Here is a 21,912-nt window from a genome sequence, read left to right as displayed (position 1 = left end):
TAAAGGCAGAAGAGCACATGATGAGCGTAACGCAGAAATCAATAAATTCCTTTGGATACTTAAAGTGGAAAACATGTTTATTAACATTCTTTCAAGCTTTCCTTATTCAAGGCCATATAAAAAAATCTCTGCGTTCTGATTATATGTATGTTTTTGCTTTCTACATAGTTACAGAGGTATTATATAGCATCTCCTTTTCTCATGATACACTGGTAAGTACTGAGTTCTGTTAACAGTTAGAAGCACTTGTTTTCAGTCAGGTATTGGAACAGTTTTTCTATATACATGGTTTAGCAGACTAGTGCAGCACAAAACGCTCCTTAGTGGGAGGTATACGAGATCAATACTTATCTGAAGTTATTTTCTATGTGGAACTAAACCCCTGGTTTGGTCGCCCCGGCGGGCAGGCTGCTCCGTGGTACCCGCGGGGCCACTCACGTGTTCAGGTGCTCCTCACCCTGAAAACCGCTCGAAGCTGAACACGCACTCCGGGTTTCCTGATCCCAGGAGCTGCCCCACGGATCCGCTCCGACTCGGACACTGGGGCAAACTCTGCATCGCCGCTTTGAGACACACGTGGGGTTTCTTTGTTCTGATGCACCAGCTACAGAATATTGATCTGCTCTACATTTTTCTCTCAGTGGTGGTGACAGTTTTAGGAAAACTCTATACAAACATGCAGATACATTTTTGTTGGGCTTCAGGGGTAACACATACCATACATGTAATAAATATTGCTATCGGTATGACCCGGTTGTTGCTACAAAATGGAGAAAAGTACTTCCAGATAAATCCCATTTCAACAAGACACATTTAGAGTTTGTGTGATACTTCTATCGATATAAACTATTAACATTATTCATTAGCATTGTGAAGTCCAGTTAAACTGTTCATTTGAGAAGACGGAACGTGACTGAATACCTGAATCAAAAATAAATCTATCCGTAATGATTTAACCATATACTACTACATGAAACGCTGCTCCTACCGAAGAAACCAAATGGATTACAGATTAAAAGATACTCCCTACGTCAAGGTTTGTAAAGTCTCGCCTTAGGAACCGCCCGTCGGCAGGAGCCTCAGACAGGGTGGGCCGCCCTGAGCTCCCTCTCGTCGCCGGGCTGCAGCTGCACCACCACGCTCTCCTCGCTCACGCCGTTCTCCGCGTCGCTGCTGTCACCATTGTCATTGTCGTCCTCCTCGTAGTCCGAGGACTCGGTCCCGTTCTGGGGCACGTGGGACTGGGCCAGCGCCCCGAAGGACTGCGTGCTGACCGAGGCCAGCGGCCGCAGCAGCGGCGTGTTCTCGGACACCTCGTTCTCCTCCTGGCTGCTGTCGGTGTCCGAGTCCGAGTCCCCCTGCGACGGGACCACCTTCTGCTTGCACACGGGACACGTCTTCTTGGTCTTTGTCAGCCATGGGTCCACACACTTGCAGTGATACGCTGTTAGCAAACAAAATACATCATCATCCAAGCAAAAAGGACAAGCAAACCTGCTCAGTTGTATTTGTTTAGTAACACGGGAGAACTTTAGAATTTAACTCATACAGAGAATTGTAGCTGCACATTTGTTGGCACGCAGACTGTCCATCCTTATGTGTAAAACACCGGAGAGATGAGGATCTCAGACACGGGATACGTCCGTGTGAATGACTCCCCGAGCAGTCCCACAATGGGCCACACGGACCAAGCGGCTGTGAAAGCGCCAGGGACTCCAGCGCCCCGCGGCCGCCGTGCCCCACGGCTCACCGGGGACTCCAGCGCCATGCGGCAGCCGTGCCCCACGGCTCACCGGGGACTCCAGCGCCATGCGGCAGCCGTGCCCCACGGCTCACCGGGGACTCCAGCGCCATGCGGCCGCCGTGCCCCGTGGCTCACCGGGGACTCCAGCGCCCCGCGGCAGCCGTGCCCCATGGCTCACCGGGGACTCCAGCGCCATGCGGCAGCCGTGCCCCACGGCTCACCGGGGACTCCAGCGCCCCGCGGCCGCCGTGCCCCACGGCTCACCGGGGACTCCAGCGCCATGCGGCAGCCGTGCCCCACGGCTCACCGGGGACTCCAGCGCCCCGCGGCCACCGTGCCCCACCGCTCACCGGGGACTCCAGCGCCCCGCGGCTGCCGTGCCCCACCGCTCACCAGGGACTCCAGCGCCCCGCGGCCACCGTGCCCCGTGGCTCACCGGGGACTCCAGCGCCCCGCGGCAGCCGTGCCCCGTGGCTCACCGGGGACTCCGGCGCCCTGCGGCCGCCGTGCCCCATGGCTCACCTCCACCAGGACCAGTCGGAACATCCTGCTAAGTTAAATCACCACGCGATTCTGCAGATTTACATCAGGCGTGCACTGCAGCTGCACCGGCCTCCTTTAAAACAAGGTGTTTCAAAGTGTCTTTCTTACGGTATTAAAAACTCAGCTCTACTTCCTAAGTGAGACAGGGCTCCACGCTGAGAAGGGCAGGCGCGTTGTGCTCAGCGCCTGCTCGAGCACGCGGGCAGCACGCTCCCCACAGGCTCTGCCGGCGCTGCCTGGGTGTTCGTGTGTCTGTCGGCAATGCCGGTGACCAGGTCAGCCACCTCTGCGGTCCCGCCGGGCAGACACCGCGGATCTGCTCCTCCTCAGAGGCTCCCCGCGCGCCAGCCCCTTCTCAAAGGGGTTTGGAGAGTGACCTACAAAGCTCGGCCTGTCACGGCTGCACCCGCCGGGGACGTGGGGCTGGAGTGTCAGTCCCCTCTTCTATTAAATCTCTCTGTGACGCGATGGTCGCTGCTGCAGCGCCCGGGCAGAGCAGGAGTTCCAAGAGGAAAAGCCGGGTAAAACTGCACCCATCCCAAACGGCTGTAACCGGCTAAGGGGCTGGGAGTGGAGAGGGGCTCAGGCCGGCAAGGATGAGCCCCAGCTCTGTTATCAGATGTTACACAGCTTTGATCAAAGAAATGTTTCCATTTAGAGATGCTCTGGGCGTCTTTTCCAGGTTTCCAGGTCTAAGCTCTAGAACTTTCCCGTTCTGGTGTGCAGTGAAGATCCCGTCTCGTGTGTGAGCAGCAGACACAGCTCTTGTGGAGCGCTGCGCGTGGCACGGGCTGTGCAGACACCCCCAATTCCGCACGGACAGCACGGGGTCCAGTGGGCACACTGCACCCTCCATCCCTGCGGCACCGATCCTGACTGACACTGCAGGGACAGCACGGGGTCCAGTGGGCACACTGCACCCTCCACCCCCGCGGCACCGATCCTGACTGACACTGCACGGGTTCGTTATCTCAACAGCGAAAGCCTATTAATGTAACGAGTAACTGGAACGTGCTCCCTGTTAAACACAGGCGTTTGGGGGCAGTGCCAAGCCCAGATTTTCTTCACGTGTATATCTAAAGAAAAACGCAAAGTGGGAATGCTGGCCTCTCTTGCTTTTAAAAAGATGAAAACAAAGTTTGTTCTTTTCCCAATTTGTATATAAATTTCTGCATATTAGCAAAAATAAATTGTGTTAAATCAATCAATACACACATCCCCGGGGATTTTTAGACATGGCGGTTTAGAGAGCTGCTCTACTACAAACACCAGACGTACGACGCAGCCGCTTACCATGAGAGCACGGCAGGATCCTGAGCTTGTCTCCGTCCTCGTACTCGTCCAGACAAATGGCACACACGTCGTATTCATCTCCTGCAGCACAGAGGGAGAAATGAGCCGCAGCCCACGGGACACGGACCCTTCCGAACGCACACGGGGCTCCCGGCTGCTCCCTCGGGAACCCGCTCTGGCTCTTCCCCGTCCCCGCAGGACAGGCCCTCGAGCCCGGGTAGTTACTGTGCTGCATTCCTCTCCCCGTTAGGACTCCAGCTCATTTCAGGTTAATAAAAAACGCTCTCTCTCTAATATTCTATTGTTCTTACTAGAAGATACAAGTATTTAAAATATAGGATTCACTTATTAAGTTTGGAGAAAACTCAGGCAGAAAACAGCAACGAAGGCAACGGGGTAAAAAGCAGAATAACCATCACCATTGCCAGGGGGTCCCAGCAGCCCCAGGCACCGGGGACTGCCGGGGGTCCCAGCAGGCCCCGAAACCGTGGCAGCTCTTCACCAAGCACAATTATCTCCTGACTACTTGGTACATTAAAAACTAGTATCAGAAATGCAGAATTACCCATCGCATCCACGTGCACTTGTGAACAATGAAAAGTGCCATGAGAAAACCGCACAGACTTGGGTAGACCTTACGATCTGCTTCTTGTGTTGGAACGCAGCTGCACTGCGCAGTCAGGCACGTGGGTCAGGAATGACCAGTAATTACATGAGTTACAACCCCATTTTCAGGGAAAACCAATCAGTTTAGGAATCCACAGTAAACTGCAGAACCGCGCTTAGTCTGGAGCAGGTTTTCAAAGGCACTGAGATACACCTATTTCACACTACTGCTCCATCACGTGCTCCTGCGGCTCACTTTCCACGTGCACAAAGCCGCCCGTGCAGAGCTGAGCTCGCCTCCGCACCGCACCGCCACCCAACAGCCCCACTCGCGCCGCTCGAGGACACAGCGGCTCCCGAGTGCCCGACTCCTCACCAGGTTTCTAAGCACTCGGTTAGGACCCAAAAACCTCCAGCTCTCCATGTACAAAAAAGAGCTTTGTTCCCTTTTGGTTCCTTAGTGACATGCCCACAGTGTCTCTCTCGAAGCATTCCATCATCTTCACTAATTTTACGATATTTTCAGTCTTGGCCTAGTTAAACTAGCTTGGAAATAATAATATATCTTTCTGAAAATACATACCAATTCACAACATTTCTAACCCGTGTTTATTCCAGGCTATTATTCTTCAGGGCACTGGGAACTGTCAGTGACCAGATTCCAGGCACACGACGCGGACCTGTGGCGCTGCTGTGCTCACTTGTGTTACGAACACCCGCACAGAGGGTCCCAGCTCCCCCGACTTCCGCGTGACCACAGTGGAACCCGTTCTGCCCCAAAACAACCGTGCCAAAACGCCTTCGGTGTAGCAAAGAGATCTGGATACAGCGCAGGTTGCAATTTGTCCTTTTAGCAAAAGGACTTAAAGAAATGTAAAGGATGAATTCCATAGCAGTAGATACAAAGTGATCATTTGCTTAAAGGAACTGGAATCCTCGTTGAAAAAACAAGCGTTTTGTGTGTGTTTGTCATGCACCACTGATGGCAGCGGGTACCCGAGCATCCACGGCCAGGGTCACTTACTGTGTCTGACCGAGCCCCCAACAACTCCTGTTGTGCAAGAGCAACAAGCGAAGACAATGGGAAAACAGCAATAAGGTATTTTCATACACTGGTGCTTGGTCGTGTAATTCCGAGACACTTATTACAGTTGCACACAATCAGCTGACAAAGACACTGACTTTCTCAAACGAACTTTTTCCTTGCAAATTTCTCTTTAAAGTACATTTTAAATTTTTAATTCTAATTAGATGTCATAGAGAATCAATATGAGGAAATAAAATTAATACTAGCTCTATTGGTTTAAGATCATTTTCTAGAGTTAATTTTAAATCCAACGGGCCACTACAGCCAGGTTCGGTGAACCCTGCAGAGGAAACGGTTTGTCCCCGCGGCTGAGGAGCGCTGCACAAACCGCGTCCGCTGGGACCCCACGCCCGCTCTGCCCCGCGGGAGCGACGTGCTCAGCACCGCGCTCAGCACCGCGGGCACGGCCCCGCGCCTCGCGAACACCACCTCTGCGGGCCCTGTGACGGAGCCATCCATCACGTCAGCCCCACACCTCTGCCTGTTAGTCGCATTCCTTGCAACAGCTCGTGTGAATGAACAAACACATGGAAAAACTGTAACACATTTTAAAAATACAAATCGGGAAGAAAAGTAGTGGGTTTTTTCTGCTCTTAAGGAGTAGATGACAGAGAAGCACTTAGGGCAGCTTTTCTGTTTCACTGACTAACTTACTACAGCTTTACTTCCCATCTTGCCATTAGATCTTCCGTAAAATTGATCAGTACAAAGACTCAAAACAGCAAGTATTTCGGCACGTAACTGGAATCACTCCTGCCCACACAGAACTATTGTTATCGAAGGAAAGGACTGCTCCTCTGGAAAAACAGATCAATTATACCAGGCCAGGGAACTTACGTGCCACTAGTACTTACCAGTGACAAATAATCACAGGCTGGTTTGGGTTGGTGGGACCTCCCCAGCTCCCCCAGTGCCCCCCCACCATGACAGGGACATCTTCACCAGCTCAGGGTGCTCAGAGCCCCGTCCAGCCTGGCCTGGGATGTCTCAGGGATGGTTCATCCACCACCTCTCTGGGAACCTGGGCCAGGCTCTCACCACCCTCAGTGTAAAAAATTCCTTCCTCATGTCCAGCCTGAAGCTCCCTCCTTTAGTTTAAACCATCACCCTTGTCCTGTCTCAACAGACCCTGCTCAAAAGTTTGTCCCCATCTTTCTCATGGGCCCCTTTTCGGTCCGGAACGGCCGCACTAAGGTCTCCCTGGAGCTTCTGTCCTGCAGCTGAACACCCAGCTCTCAGCCCGTCCCCAGAGCCGTTCCAGCCGCGGGTCATTCCCGTGGCTCCTCTGCCCCTGCAGCAGCTCCGTGTGCGTCCTGCCTGGGCACCCCGAGCTGGACACCGACGGGAGCTCCAAAGAACCGCAACGATGCCTCCCAGCGCCTGACTGCTGTGGTCACTGCTAGGAAGAGCACAAAAGAAGCCCTGTGGAATTTCTGCACTGATTTTGTGCTGTATTGAGCAACATTTGAATTCTCAGCCACAGTCTGCATGTGGTGCCCGCTCTGCTTCCAGTCACGAAAGGTCCGAACTCCTCTGCTCCAGTGGGGACTGGGTCACGTCAAGCCTTTTGTGTGCTTTCACTCCAAACTCTACCATTTATGTCAAGTATACTCAAAATTATCTCCGAAACCACAAACCCCCTCAACTTAGAGGTGTTTTGGTGTTAACAATAACAGAGTCTAACTGCTTAGACAAAGAATGATCCACTCGCCTTTCTTAAACTTATGTACAGGAATTTTCTTAAGCTGATCCTTCCGAAGCCGATTCTTTCTCGCTCTGTGTCTGTCCTGCACGAATTTAGTGATCTGGAAACAGACATAAATAAGACAGCATGAACAGAAGCTGAAACAATAAGAGAACAATAGAAGTTTTGATTTATGAGTGAGTTAGTCACAAGGGAACCTCAGCTCGAACTGAATCACCTCTTCCCTTGCCCGGACTCAAGGATGAAGCCAAACAAGCCTCAAGGATGTTCTCGATGACCGTAGCACTTGAAACCAAAAATGAACAAGCTTTTTTTGGAGAAAGAAAAAACGGCCATTTCTGCAATCTGAGGCGGGACGGCACGTTCCGCAGCAAAACACGGTTCGTTCCGTTCGGCCAGTTTTGCTCAGTGTCAGATCTTTCCGAGAACTGTCCCCACGCTGACCGGGCCCGTTTTCGCCGTGCCGAGGTGCAGCCTGGGGAGGAGCAAGGGGCTGCTCCAGACACAGTTACTTGCTCTCTTCAGCTATGCTAAACTTTCTGAATAGTTCCTAACGCTATTTCTGTTCAGTTTCTCATCATAGCACCTCTGATAGGACATTATTTTTCAAATATTATGACAAACAAACAACAAAAAAATGGCCTTAGCCAAAGTATGCACACTAAGTCTCTTGAAATTTGCGGAAGTGCTCTACACCCACCTACACTGTGGACAAACACAGGGTATTAATGTGATAAACTCCTACTTCAGGCATCTCTGAAAGGCACTGACAGACTTCACAAGAGATTGTTTTTAAGAAACTGTGAATGTATGTGTGTTATGGATAAGTATTGTCAGGACCATTTGAAACACTAATTGGTTTGGCAAAATAAAATGTATTTATCCTGCACGACACGTGGTTTCACTGCACCGTCCACCCCGGCTCTGTGTCTCCCCGCTGGACAACGAGCTGCAGCCGTGATCTGCAGCTGTGCCGCTGCAATTCAGACACTTGGTAACGCTCGGTCTCTCACATTCATTTCTTAGTTAGAAACAAGACTTCTGGGAAGAAGCAGGGCCACAACCACGAACGAACGAGGACCAGACCCAACCCGGAACCATCCTGGGGTCAAGCTCACTGCACCAATTAATCATCCAGTGCTCTAATCTATCAAGATCTCTGTGTCAAGGCCTCTCTACACTCAGGGAACCAACGTCTCCTATTTAGTAGTGCTGGCAAACGTAGGTACTGTGCATGCAGCTGCTCTGAGCGGGTCATTGCTAAAGCATTCCAGGGATTCCACATGTGGGATGCTCAGTATTCGGAAGCAGCACCTGGCTATGCTATTTCACCTTTTACAGGAGCCATGTGCCCAGCTGAGAACCTCGCCACGTACCGTACCTGCTGCAGAAGAAACGCTGTGTGCTGTCCGGGGTTCCCGTGCAGCACGCGCAGAGCGCGGCCCGGCGGGAGCAGCGCGCGCAGAGCGCGGCCCGGCGGGAGCAGCGCGCCCCTGGCCAGCTGGGCAGGGGCACAAGGACAGGCCGCTCCTCGGGGGCGACAAAGCAGGCACTTGGGCAGTGCCAGAGGAGCAGCGAGGACAACCCTCTGGAAGCACCTGCGTTCCAGGGACAACACCATAAGGGCTCCTGATATCCCTGTGCCAAAATTCCACACCTGACTACTGTACTGAGAAAGTACTGGACGACAGGACAGGTAAGCACGGCACAGGTACAGCACGCCGAGCTTTCCCGGCTCCATCACTGCATCCCCTCCTTTAACCCCAGGGACTGTCCTATGACGATTTGTTTTAAATAAAAAATGTTATTAAAAGAAGGAACTTACCATAAATATGACGATGAGAATGAGACAGATCCCCACTATGATCAGGAAAGGGATTAAGTAGTACTCCAAAGGAAGACTGAACTCTGGGATTAGCACAACATGGCCACTGCGGGGAGAACAAGATAACGCTCTCTAAATAGGTTAGAAATTAGGGAATGGTGAATTAAAGACTAAATACAATGAAAGAAAACACTAAAATAAAAGGTTATCGTTAGATACACTAAAGGAACACCTATCTGTGTGCAACACAGAAAAATCATCCCATATCCACATAACGTAAAGCCAATTAAATAAAAGGATAAAACAATGTTTCTTAGAATATTTTTGGAGTCAAATCTACTTACTGACTTCAACCATAAATAAATGTAAAGCAACCAGGAAACCAACCTCATAGCTGCTTTGATAGCAGAATGAGAAAAACATAACACGACTACCGAAAGATACCGTCTCAAACATTCCAGTGGCTCCCAGACCAGCAGCTACACACGTGTTTAATGCTACATGAAAACGAAAGGAGTAACACTTGACAAATATATGGTTGCCCCCTTGCACAAAAGCAATTTCTATTAATTTCAGAAACACTTTCTGCCCATTGCGCCCAGCACCAGGTTTCACCAGGAACACCTACAGCCTCTGCCATCACGACGTCCTATTTGAAATCCACGGACGGTAAAAAGAGGCAATGACTAACGCAAGAAATAACACAACTGCGTGTGGGTAACTCACCCCTTTTCGTAAGTAAACTCTTCTTTAAGAGAATTCGCTGACGCCTCGCCAATGAAGACAGAAGGAATGTCAATCTTCTTTAAAATCTCAACTGTACAAAAAGCAGGAAAATAAAGCCGTTATTACGCAGAGACTCTATGGGCACCATTAAGACATAAGTCTTGAACGTTATGAGACTATCGCAACATGAAGACATATTTTAACATAATGACATGCAGGCTGATGCACATGCATGCTCTATCCTTAGCTCATATAAGAAATGGTATTGTTTTTCCTACCGAATATCTAGAGACTTCATTGCAGGTATAGAAATAAAGATTCTTAATGGAATATTTAAAGGGAGCATAAAACCAAAATATTTAGACAAAAAAGAGAGCTACAATCAGAGGAAGTTTAACCAGGACATGATTCTCACTCAGAGATTTGACAAAGCCACACAGCTCCATTGACTTCCTGCAAATTTCATACATCTTTCTTCCCTCCTTTTTACCCTCAATACAAACGCACACACTGGGAACAGCTGTGGCTAGAAAAGGTCAACAAGAAAGAAAGAATGAACAAATGCCACATTTTTATTTCAGCCTTAAGAAACTCGATGGAACTGTCTCCCCTTCCCCGTTTACTAGTGCAGGCAATAATAAGAAGCTCAAAAGATGCAGCTCAAATGACAGATTATTGAAAATCAATCCCATACTCCAGAAAACGTTCTCCTGGGCTTCCGTTGTGTGCATTGGCGTGTGACCCGCGCTGCACGCCCACGGGCCCCGGCTGCTGGGCTCAGCGGCTCCCGCGCGCACGGCGGCCCCGGGCCAAGCGCCGGCGGCCACGACGCGCCCCTGCGGCCCAGCCCGGCCCTGCCCGAGCGCCAGCGGACCCGAAACCCGCAACGGGATCCCACCGGCCGGGAACGCATCAAAACCCCTCCCACGGGCTGTGGGGGCCGCTCAGCCCCGTTTCCTTTGCCCAAAGTTCATCTCCCGGTTCACTCAGTGGTGTTTCCACACGGAAAGGCTTTTTTTGTTAAAAAAACCTGGACAAAATTTAAAAATGCCACAAAGAACATTGTAACAGCACTACAGACAAAACACATACCATAAACCAAACCCCAAATTTGGACTATATTACAAGACGTTCTGAACATGTTCACTCCACGGAAGGTTAAAATCAGAACAGCTAGCACCAGAAACAACCAGAAAATGGTGCGCTGGCCTCTAAACACTGTTTTTCCAACTGAAAATCCAAACACATGCACATGTAACATGTAATCATACAAAATCAGAATGTGTTTGCCCAAAGGAACAGAAAAACGTACACAACAGTGCAACAAAACCGAACCGCTAACAAATACTAAAAACTCGTATTTTAAAGTCTGATTTCCTTCCAAAGGAGTAGTTCTTTACTTGCCTGTGTTTCCACTTAATTCACACCACATCTGCTATTTTCTACATCAGTCATATAAATCTCTCTCATGCATTTAACCATGTAGTCCAGAACAGCTGAACTGGAGTTTAAAGGAAAACCGAAACACACTCAGAGAACGTACGAACTCCACGCCGCAAATTACACACGAGTATACACGTACGTTCTGTGCAAACGTCTCCCGCTCCAAATTGTTCCAAGCAGGAGGATTGCTGGCCGCGGGGGCTGTTTCTGGGGTTTGCTGTTGTTCCATTTTTGTCTGGTTTTAAGCGAGAGCTCATCCCGACCCTTTACACAGAGTTTGTTCTGCACGCTCTGCTGGTGAAATGGTTTCAAACAGGAGAGAGAAGTGATACCTGTACTTACTGTCGTTGGATCCCATGCTGATGAGGTCGTCAGAATCCACATTGTGAACGATGGCCGCCTTGTATCCCGCTCGCTGGGCATTTAGAACCTGGGAGCCACACAAAGTGTCACTGGAAAGGCTGCGGCTTCAAAATCCAGTAACCTGTCTGTCCTAAGACATGAGACGCTTCCAGGAGGTTACAGATACAGCCGCAGCTTCATTTGCACTTACAAGCCAGGTGTCAGCTTTCAAAATGATATCACAGCATTATTCTAACACTAATGTAACTGTTATTTTTCCAGAAAAATCGTTCACTATTGTCTGCAGACAGACAGTTTTTACATGTATTAAAAACAGGATTAAAAACTTTCTATGGGTACATAAAAATAGTATTTAAACATAATTGAAAATAAAGGTACTACCTTACTTTGGTAAACTAGAAATTACCACTTGATAGCACAAGTAAGCCTAATGCTGTATTTTTAAACTATCACAGAACACTCCACCTCAGCCGCACGTCAGCATGGTCAGAGCAGGCCCCCGGTGCCCCCGCCACCGCGCAAAGCCCCGTCCCGCCCAGCAGGGCCCTCCTCCTGCTCCCCACGGCCCGTGCCCGCGGCGGCGCCGTGAGCCTCACCAGCCCCAGCTACGCAAGCCCAACACAATTCGGCAAAGCAGCCCGCAGATTTTGGGTCCTTTTAGGTCATTTCCATCCCCTAATCTCCCGTGATCCCCGGCAGCAGAGAGTCCAACTGGCGAGAAAAGCTGATACCACTACCGAATGCTTGCTATTATAAAACCGCAGCATCCCTCATCCTTATTTGCCGTGTAAGCTGGCTCACAAACAGGTAATCTGAAACTAATTCATATACAATACTGCTTTATCTGCCTGCAGACAATAAAATTCTCCCCTCCCTTATCATATCTAGCCTGCTCTTCACTACGGGTATTCTTCTGAAACATCAGTAAAATCTTCAAGACCTTGAAACAGAGACGGGGGGGAGAATTAAAAGCGAGAATCTTACCTTGATATCGAAGTTGCACTCAAGCCTTCGAATTAAGACGATGAAGGCGCTGGAGGAGTTGTCCCTCAGCGGAGGCGGGGCTATCGGCTCGCACGCATTCTCCGGCTTCGAATTTATCAGGAAACCCTAGAAAACGGGAACAGAAACGGGAGCTTCACTTCTCTTCCTGTTAACAAAAGGGCTGGCAGACGGCTACAGGGAAAGATACGCTACATTTTCATACAATAGCTAAACAAATTCTCATTGTCAACCCAGCCCCACATCACGGCAAGATTTCACCGACACCGCTACTTATTTTGATTCATCAGAATCTTCATGTCTGTGAAGAATTAGAAAGTTAGAGAAAAATACAGTTTTTCCAACTACAAAAAAATAACGTTTTCATTCTATTTCAACCAGTATCATATCATTTTTTAAAAGTAATTAAAATGTTAATGAAATAAAGAAAAAAGTTTTAGTATTACATTCAGGACTAAAACTCATTATTCTACACAGGTGATGACATCCACCTCAGTTAAGACACAGCTCTCTGATAGTTTAAAAGGTTACAATCAAAGCTCCTTATATCTATTTCTGATGTATTAAACTGGCTCACTACTTGGGCAAATCACTTAATCGCCCTCTGCTTCTCAAGATAGTCAGAGAACAACTATCCAGCTCTAACGCCACTTCTGCCCATGACGAAACTCACGGGTGTGAAAACAAAGCCCTCCTGAGGCCCCGTGTGCAGAGGAGATCCGGCGCTGCAGGAGCGCTCACCGCGGCTCGTGCCCTTCCGGGCCGACGGGACGCCGTGCGCCCCAAGCGACGCGGCCCTGCGCCTCCACGGCAGCGACCCCATCCCAGCAGGGCTTCATTCGGAGCGCCAGACACCGCAACCGACAACTGACAAAAACCGTGTGTATGTGCTACCTGCACCTTCCCCGCTAACGACACAGGCTAAACTAAAACCACGTCAGTGCGCCTGGCTTCGGTGCCGGCACAAGGTACCGACATCTCATGGCATCAACACGGGAGAAAGCAACAGCCTGTCAAACTCACTTTGCCTTCGACTCCCAGTCATGCAGCTATTTTAAATGTATTTATTTATTAGAAATGTTCAGCACCTTGTCTCTTAAATACAAAAGGTCAGATTACTAAAACTCTCTTCATTCAGAGGCAACAGTTCATACCAGATCCTGCCCACATTTATCTTGCTTGAGCCGTAGATTCATCAGTTCTGTATTTATTTTTCCTCCGTACTAGATTAATTTGACTTTTATCTTTATTATCTCACGAAGAAGTATTGAGCAGATACAGTCCTCTCTATGTATATTCAGGAGATATCTCTTGAATTTATTACTATTTTTACCTTCAGGCCTTCCGCTGGCAGTCTGTACCCAAATCTAGCGGGCAGATCGTCAAAGGTCTGGGTTCCATTCTCAAGGTTATACTAAGAGAAATAAATTTTAAAGAAAATTCAGGTTTGCAACAAGAGAGAAATAAAACACAAGTACAAACAGAAATGAAATAACATCATGTAATTTTTTAGACTAAAATCTGTATCAGACATAGGACCTCTGGTGACCATGCCAATGAAACCACTAAATCGCTTCTTCCAGTTGTCTCCCACTCACACGGCGACACATTCTCCTCTTGTCTAGTTCTCAAAATGAGAAGGTAACAGATCTTTCGTTAAGTCATCTATATGTTAGATCTTTCTTTCTACTGTCTACAATTCAAATACCACAATATTTGCAGAAGAGAACCAACAAACCACCAAAAAAGCAAAAATCTGAAGAGCGGAGGGTTTTGGGTGTGGGTTGTTTGTTTTTCAGGTGATTTTTTTGCTTCAAACTCAGTTGTGTACAGGAAGAACAGCTTTCAAACGGTGGGTTATTGTAGGCAAAGAACAGTCTCCGTACGTTCACCCTGCTCAATTCCTGCAACCTCTTCGGTTTTGTTTCATACTCTGAGCTCTCACTTCAGAACAGAGGAGCCCTGTCAAGACCCCGCCGTGTCTTGCCTGTCACAGCTCTACAACACGCAGAGTCGACGGACAAGCCCTACAACCCAAACTGCAAACTGTGTGTGTGCTAACATTTCTCCCATTAAAATTTTTTAAAAAGTCAGTTTCCTGCAAAAGTTGTGAATTATACAGTAACCGATGCAAATGCATACCAGTTGGTAAGTTTCCTTAAATAGTTTAATGACTCAGAAATATTTGTCTATTCATTGTATCATCCGATTGCCCTACACAACAGTGAAGTCAGACACACGTTCGTCTCGGAGGGACAAGACGTTTCCTCACTGCCAGACTCAGACAGCAACTCGAACTACAGCTCAAAGAACAACACCATCACGAGTTCCCTCAACTCCTGAGAGGCAACACGCAAAGGAGCTTCCTCCCCAGGGGCTCTACAGGACGGAGGGGCAGGCAGCAAGGGGGCGGTTTGCCCCCGGCAGCCCCGCTGCGTCACCCCGGTTTGCTCCGCTCTCCACTCTGTCACCCGCACGGCCCGGTGCCGCTCGCCGCCGCCCCCACGCGCCCTGAGCCCCACTGCCGCGGCTCCTGCCGTGCCCCGGGCACAGCCCGAGCAAGACTCGGCACAAACACGCGTGGTGCTAGCCCCTGTTTAGAGAACAACCAACTGCGCTTCACATACATGTGACAGTACTCCACACAAACGTAATGCTCCTTCGAGGCTGCAACTACCCGAGAACACAAAAGCATAAAAATACACCCAAGTCAGTAATGAAGAAATTGTTTTTTGTTGGTGAACCAAAGACTTGGGCTGGAATTTTACTCCGCAAACAGGCAATGATTAAACCATGAAATCGTGCAAAGTCTGAGCTGTCCGCACAGCTCATGCTCCACGCAACACAGTGTGCAAACAGCCGCTCCCGAGTGTGTCCTGCGCGTCACTCCAGCTCATCCCCAGCAGCGCCGGTGTCTGGTCAGCTCTCTGCTCCCCATTTCAGTGTGCAAACACCCGCTCACCCCAGCAGTGCCCACGTCTGGTCAGCTCTCTGCTCCCCATTTCAGTGTGCAAACACCCGCTCACCCCAGCAGTGCCGGTGTCTGGTCAGCTCTCTGCTCCCCATTTCAGTGTGCAAACACCCGCTCACCCCAGCAGTGCCCACGTCTGGTCAGCTCTCTGCTCCCCATTTCAGTGTGCAAACACCCGCTCACCCCAGCAGTGCCGGTGTCTGGTCAGCTCTCTGCTCCCCATTTCAGTGTGCAAACACCCGCTCACCCCAGCAGTGCCCACGTCTGGTCAGCTCTCTGCTCCCCACTTCTGAGAGATTCTCAGAATACACCCGGAACTTCCAAATACCCAAGAATAAAAGACATTCCTTTTTCAGCAGATTTTAGAATACTGCACACTGATGCTTAAACACAAAAAATTAAACAAAACTTCCAAAATGCCCTTTTTTCCCCTTCAGGTTAGTGGAGGTTTTTGGTTTGGGTGTTTTTGTTATCTCTTGTTTTGTGTTTTCGCTCGTTTGTTTGTTTCCAATCTTTTCTAAGGGAGGAAGTAGGTTTGTACGAAAAGAGGAAGAACGGGCTTGCTGAGAGAGGAAGGGGAGCAAATCAGGTTACAGCAAAAAGCAGTTCAAAATGTCACAACAGAACGGTGACGTCAGCTCCACAGCAAAGCAATTGTCTAGCTGCATTGCTTCTTAACATTTTTATCTACAAAATTAATAACAGAAGAACCCAACGATCCAAGTAACGTAATTCAGCATTCACCAACCCCGCATTACGACAAACTTTTAAGTATTTTTATTTTAACACTTAGTTCAAATCTTTTTCACTTTGTTCTCCTAAATTAATTGATATGACACTAACAGCTCTCCTGGATATCACTGTGACTAGCAGAGAATATGGAGACTACAGTTTATTTCAGTGGCTTAAGCTCTGTAACATCCTCCATCAAACTACACAATATATAAACTTGGTAATAAATAGCCCAGCAACAACATTGCCCCCACTATGTTCATTATACTGCTTAGGAGCCTGAAAGCTTAAAATTCTACACACTAATAAAATTATTCTTAATGACAGCAGAGATGAACAGCTATTAAATAAATATATATATAGGCATAAGATATACAAAACCTTTACTGACAAGGCTTCCAGCACACACACAAATTATACTACTCACAGAAGACTATTTTACTTGATTTTTATACAATTAACCTACGAAGTGGCATCCATCAGCAGAACTTCAGTTGCTGTCTAACCCAAGTAACCACGAAATGCTCCGCCAGGTCAGCGTGTGCTCTGGGACGCCTGGCCAGGCCGGGACTGCTGAGGTGACCACGAGAATGAAGCAGGTGCTCTCCCTGCCGCGGTACCCGAGCTCACACGGTGCATCTGCGAGCTCACCTGAAAACCTGCCATTTATTTTTTTATGGAGCTACACTGCTAAAGCAATTCCGTCCCCAGCAGACTGTACTGATTCATTAACAGATTAGTTTAAAAGAAGATTCAATTTCACAGAGATTTAATCTATATAGAAAAATATTCTTATACTTACTGCTAAAATATCTGCCTCCACAGGTAAAAGATTCAGGAAAGCAAATAACTGAACAGTCAAAATAGTGTATATCTGAGTGGCAGACAACATCAGCATTCCTATTGACAACAGCATATTTTATTTAATACCTAAAAAAAAAAAAAAGAGAAGAGTCAGGGCACACAGCAAATCTTTTCCTCTGTCATTTTACGGGACTAAAACTTACCTTCCAAAGAATATGCAAAACTGACTTCTGAGAAACTCCTATCTTTAATTCATACCATTATTTTAGAGACAGAAGTCCCTTTTGCTAAGAGCACATAACCGCCATGGGAATACACACACAACACACGAAGATTCAAACAGTAACACCTCACGCTTTAGGCAAGCAACAGCAATGCAAGCAGTATACAGGGATGAACATTCCCATTATCTGAATCATCTTTAGACACGCTTAATTGTAATATTCCCAGGTCCCCGGTCCCCGCTGCAGAAATAGCCCAAGGCGGTGAGCAGGACCCCAGCTGCTGTGGGTACCGAGGGACACAGGTGAGGAACCTCCCCGGTCCCCGCTGCAGAAACAGCCCAAGGCGGCGAGTGGGACCCCAGCTGCCGTGGGTACCGAGGGACACAGGTGAGGAACCTCCCCGGTCCCCGCTGCAGAAACAGCCCAAGGCGGCGAGTGGGACCCCAGCTCCTGTGGGTACCGAGGGACACAGGTGAGGAACCTCCCCGGTCCCCGCTGCAGAAACAGCCCAAGGCGGTGAGCAGGACCCCAGCTGCCGTGGGTTCCGCTGCTGCAGCCACAAGCACGGCTGTCTGCAGAGGAGCTCCAGACTCCGCACCAGCTTCCCCAGAGCCTGGCTGCGTGCACGCAATCTCTTCAGAACACCGACGTACAAAATATCTCATTCCCCTTATACGCATAAACATGATGGAGCTAAAAAATCCAATGTTCAAAATTCCAACAGACCCAACAAAACCCACGTGACCCAGTGCACCTCCTGCTTCAGAACACAACACGAGCAAAATAAAGCACCACACTGGTCACGGAATCTAAGCACCTTCATTGCTGAACTTAAAATAATGGCTTGGTCCACAGAGGGATGACTAAGTCTTTCCAGCGATTCCTCTGTCCTCCCAGCAAGAAATTACTTGAAATGATCCAATATTACTGTAACAGTTGAAATAATTCAGGGCCAAGTTTTAAAAGTAGATTGTATGTGCTTAATATAATTGTTATCAGAACATCTGGATTGCCTCTAACTTATTTTATTGGAGGAATTAAAAGTACTTCACAAACAAAGTCAATTAGGTCATGCAAACCAGTTGTATAACTCTTGAAAATCTCCAAATTCAGGCTTCTCATTCAAACGGTTCCGGGTGGATTTGTTTTCATTTGACTGTAGCTATTTAATTCTGAAAATGGTAAAGAAATCACAGACAAGACTACTACGTTCTCTTTCAGAATCGAGACATTACTAAGAACTCCTGCCCCACCCTTTGTGGGTTTTTTGAGCAGAAAGCATTGTCCCACAATCCAAAGTCTTCAACACTAACTAAAGCAAACAGTTAGATTGGATTTAAACTCACACTAACATGAAGACAGCTAAAATTCACTATTACTAACGGGAAGAAGCAGCTGATATTTTCAAAAACAGGTCTCATGACTCCGACTCGGTCATTCTGAACTACGATGCTTTGTGAAACTTTCTACTAGTTAGCAGAAGTTACATTTACAGAACCTGTAACGCATTATGAAATCCATGAATTTTTCTTTCTAAATTAAGGTTTACCAGTTCCTCTCAGTCTGCCTGGACAAAGACGCCACCGGTGAAACAGGAAGGATGAAGAGCAGCTGTTCAAAAGGATATCATCATTTTTAGTATGAGAGAAGCAACGATACACTTGAAACTATCACAACATTGTAACCAATACAGTAAATTCAGCACATACCTTAGATCACAGAGAAAGCATTAAAATAGTATTAAGCAAGGTCAGAAAATACCAAAATTAAAGTTGTCCTTGCACACATGCATGTACAGCGCAGCGCTCCCTGCCAGTTCTGCCGGGCTCAAGAACTATCGCCTCAAATGCAAGCAAAAAAGCCTCACAGCTCCTGAAATTCCGCCGCTCATTTGTAGACTGCGCTTCTAATGGAACGAGGCAGCTTACAGCAAACAGAAATATAGGTGTATGTAATTAAGGACTATGCTGTAAACCACAGAAAAGAAGTTCAATCTGACTCTGCATTAACCTTCAGCACTTTACACCTGATCTTCCCGCGTGCACAGTCAGAGCTCTCCTGAAGTAACTTTGGGCTTTTGAGCGTCTCTTCCCGCTGCATCCTGGAAGCCGCACGCAGCCCGGGAGCCGCATCCCTCGCCCGACAGGATCACCAGGCAGAACTGAGAGGGGAAAAGCCGGGGGTGCTGTCACCACAGCGCATCTACGAGCAGTAAGGCGAACGTGGAGCAAACGTGCTCACCTGGAATGGACCAGACAAGGCGCTGCCCAGAAGACAAGGCAGCAGCGGTGTGGTTGTATGTACAACAGAAAATACATTTCTCCTTACACTTTCAAAGGAAGAGGGTACAATGTCCCTTCCCACTTGAAGATAAGGATGGCAAAATGAGCTCGACACACCTGACAACGCACAACAGGCAGATCTACCTGCTGCACCAGACACCAGGAGCGCCCTGCCCACCTCTTAGCTCATTAACAGCATTGTTTGCATTAATAATGAGGGGTTATGAAACACACAGTGTTTTTACAGCAGTACACTGACTCCCAGAACAGAACAGGCAACCTGACTGGAAAACGTCCTTCTGGATACAGTCGCTCCAGCCCGTCAAAACAGCAGCTTCATACTGGGTAACACCAACAAGCCTTGCAAGCGCGTTTAAAACAGATGTCATTAACAAATTACATGGCTTGGGACAGAGACGGTAAGAATATTCAAAACCTTTGGCAACTATCCACAAACTAAGCTCCAAAAAGTACGTATAAATAGCAAATGTTCAGAAATTTGCATCTCAATCAACTGGGAACATATTTCACAGCAGAAGAGAACACAAAGCAATTCCTTGTCTGCATCTTTATGTTCAAGCTTCAACTCCCTCCAGAAAATGTTCTTTCCCCTCCCACTGGTGAAAAGAAACTAACTTCTACATCTGCATTAAACAAACTTAAACTCTATTTTACTGCCAAACAGGATTACAACGCTTAGAGCAACCACAAAAAAATCATATGAACATACCAAAAAAAATCTTTGTTCTGCCACAAACCTAGTGACAACCTCCTAAGCATTTTGGGCTGCCATGTCAAAATATAATCAGTGGAGTTCACCTTCGGAAACTCCACAGGCAGAGGACGCGCAGAAGGTACGCAGGCGATGGCAATAATTTCCACACGTATCTCCAGAACCGATGTCTACGGCTTTTTGCGTTCCCCGTCATTACATCGCTGTGCCCTGACTCCACACCCGCGGCCTACCCCGGACCGCACAGCTCACGCACGAGCGCAGCGCCCAGCGCCGCGGGGGTGCAGGAATTTGCTCTCGCGTTCTTCCCGGCCCGGGGCGAGTCAGCCCCCCGCACCGCCCTGCCCGCCCGCCGTGCACCACCAGCCGCGCACCGGGGCACCGGCCGGCCCGGGGACTCGGCCCCGCCACCCCGGAGCCGCCGCTCCCTGAGCGCTCGGGGCCCGCCCGCCTCCCTCCTGCAGCGGCGGCCTCGGGCGCGGGGAAGCGCCGGCGGCCCCGGGAGCGGGGCACATCCGGGCCGGGGTGCCCTGGGCCGCACGGCCCCGCCTCGCCGCTCCAAGGGTGGAGGCGAATAAGCGCTGCGCAACGGGGCGACGGGCCCGGCAGCTCCCGAGCCGCCGCGAAGCCGGGGCGCCCGGCAGCGGGCAAAGAGCCGCGGGGACCCGCGCGTCCCCCCCAGCGCTCACCTGCGGGCCGGGGCCCGGCGCGGGGGGCCCGGCGCGGCCTACGCCCGCTCCATGGCGCGCGCCTCCGCTCGGCGGCCGCGGCGGAAGTCCCACCCTGCCGCCGCGCGACAGCAGCTGCCAGGCCGAGGCAGGCCATTGCTCGCCCGGGCTGTCACTCACCCGGCAGCGCGTGACGCGGGGCGGGCTGAGCAGGCGAGCGGCGGCGCGAGGCTGTGTGGCCGCCCCGCCCGCGGGGGAGGAGAGGCGCGTCCCCGCCGCGCCGCCAGGGGGCGGGGCAGCCGCGGCCTCTCAGAGCGCGGGCGGCGGCCCTGTCACCCGCTCCCGCCTTCCGCCCCGGCGCCCGCCGGTCCCCCGGCTGCCGGGGAGGGCGAGCGCCGCAGCCGCTCCCACGGCTCCCGCCCCCGGCGCGGTGTCTGGGCGAAGTCTCCCCGCCCGGGGCCGCCGCTCGGGCCGGGGCCGGCGGGGCGCGCGCACACGGGTGGCGACGGGCCGGGCCCGCGCTCCGCTGCCCACGGGCCGCGCCGGGAGCCGGGCTGTGCCCGCGCGTGGGGACGCGGTCTTCTCCTCACGAACTCTGCCCGACTCTGCTTAGAAAACCAAACCCGGCAGGGAAACCCGCAGGAGACAAGCCGGCTTCCCGTCGCGCTCGCAGAACACCCCCGGGCGGGACACAGGATGCAGAGGACCCGCGGGCTGCAGCTACCGCCGCCCGACCGGCCGCTCCTGTGACCGGACTCACAGCACATACACGAACTTGATTGTGTTTGAAACGTTTTGCCTTTGCCAAACTGGATGCTGAATTTCAAAGGCAGTGAGGTGAGAAGTGAATAGCAGGTGAGCAGATGTTTCTCAGCTCAACTTGTGTTTCACCGGGGAGCAAGGATGTAAAAACCACCAAACCACCGTGATTTTTTAAAGTGTTTTTTTTCCCCTACAGCATGAAATGCAAGAGTACGTAATTAATTTATTAATTTCCCATTGCCGGAATACATGACTGCATGTAGATCAGATGTGCTTTCACCTTATGTATCGGTTTGTCGGCTTCTACCAGCCACGCGGGCCCGTGCGGCTCTGTGGTTCCTGTGGCAGCAGCACCGATGCACCGGCAGGCCCGGTGACTGAGAAGGGAGCGGAACCGCG

The 21,912-nt window shown here is 50.0% G+C and overlaps 1 protein-coding gene across 2 annotated transcripts; it reads right to left on the bottom strand.

Moving 5' to 3' along the window:
* Positions 1-59: 59 nt before the first annotated feature.
* On the bottom strand, positions 60-20,927 carry RNF13 (ring finger protein 13). Of its 2 annotated transcripts, none has more exons than XM_065073287.1 (10): positions 20,773-20,927; positions 16,843-16,970; positions 13,671-13,751; positions 12,320-12,445; positions 11,315-11,402; positions 9,530-9,620; positions 8,804-8,909; positions 6,985-7,078; positions 3,581-3,661; positions 60-1,444 (listed from the first exon to the last, which is right to left on the bottom strand). In XM_065073287.1, the coding sequence occupies exons 2-10, from the start codon at positions 16,954-16,956 to the stop codon at positions 1,080-1,082; spliced, it is 1,146 nt and encodes a 381-aa protein (XP_064929359.1). In that variant the 5' UTR covers positions 16,957-16,970; positions 20,773-20,927; the 3' UTR covers positions 60-1,079. The 2 variants fall into 2 exon arrangements, with proteins under 2 accessions (XP_064929359.1, XP_064929361.1); XM_065073289.1 differs by having other exon boundaries at positions 11,305-11,402; positions 20,773-20,837.
* Between the last annotated feature and the right edge of the window lie 985 nt (positions 20,928-21,912).

The sequence above is a fragment of the Columba livia genome, chromosome 9 (genome assembly GCF_036013475.1).
Source record: "Columba livia isolate bColLiv1 breed racing homer chromosome 9, bColLiv1.pat.W.v2, whole genome shotgun sequence".
NCBI lineage: Eukaryota > Metazoa > Chordata > Aves > Columbiformes > Columbidae > Columba > Columba livia.
Note: the sequence above shows the minus strand (reverse complement) of the source record. Positions and strands in the feature narration are given on the sequence as shown.

Excerpts from the sequence above, each read along its gene's own strand:
- RNF13 (XM_065073287.1), bottom strand. The coding sequence starts at position 16,956 with ATGCTGTTGTCAATAGGAATGCTGATGTTGTCTGCCACTCAGATATAC. Across the intron at positions 13,752-16,842 it reads TGGAGGCAGATATTTTAGCA|TATAACCTTGAGAATGGAAC; the intron begins GTAAGTATAAGA and ends TATTTCTCTTAG. Across the intron at positions 11,403-12,319 it reads AGTGCAACTTCGATATCAAG|GTTCTAAATGCCCAGCGAGC; the intron begins GTAAGATTCTCG and ends TGTGGCTCCCAG.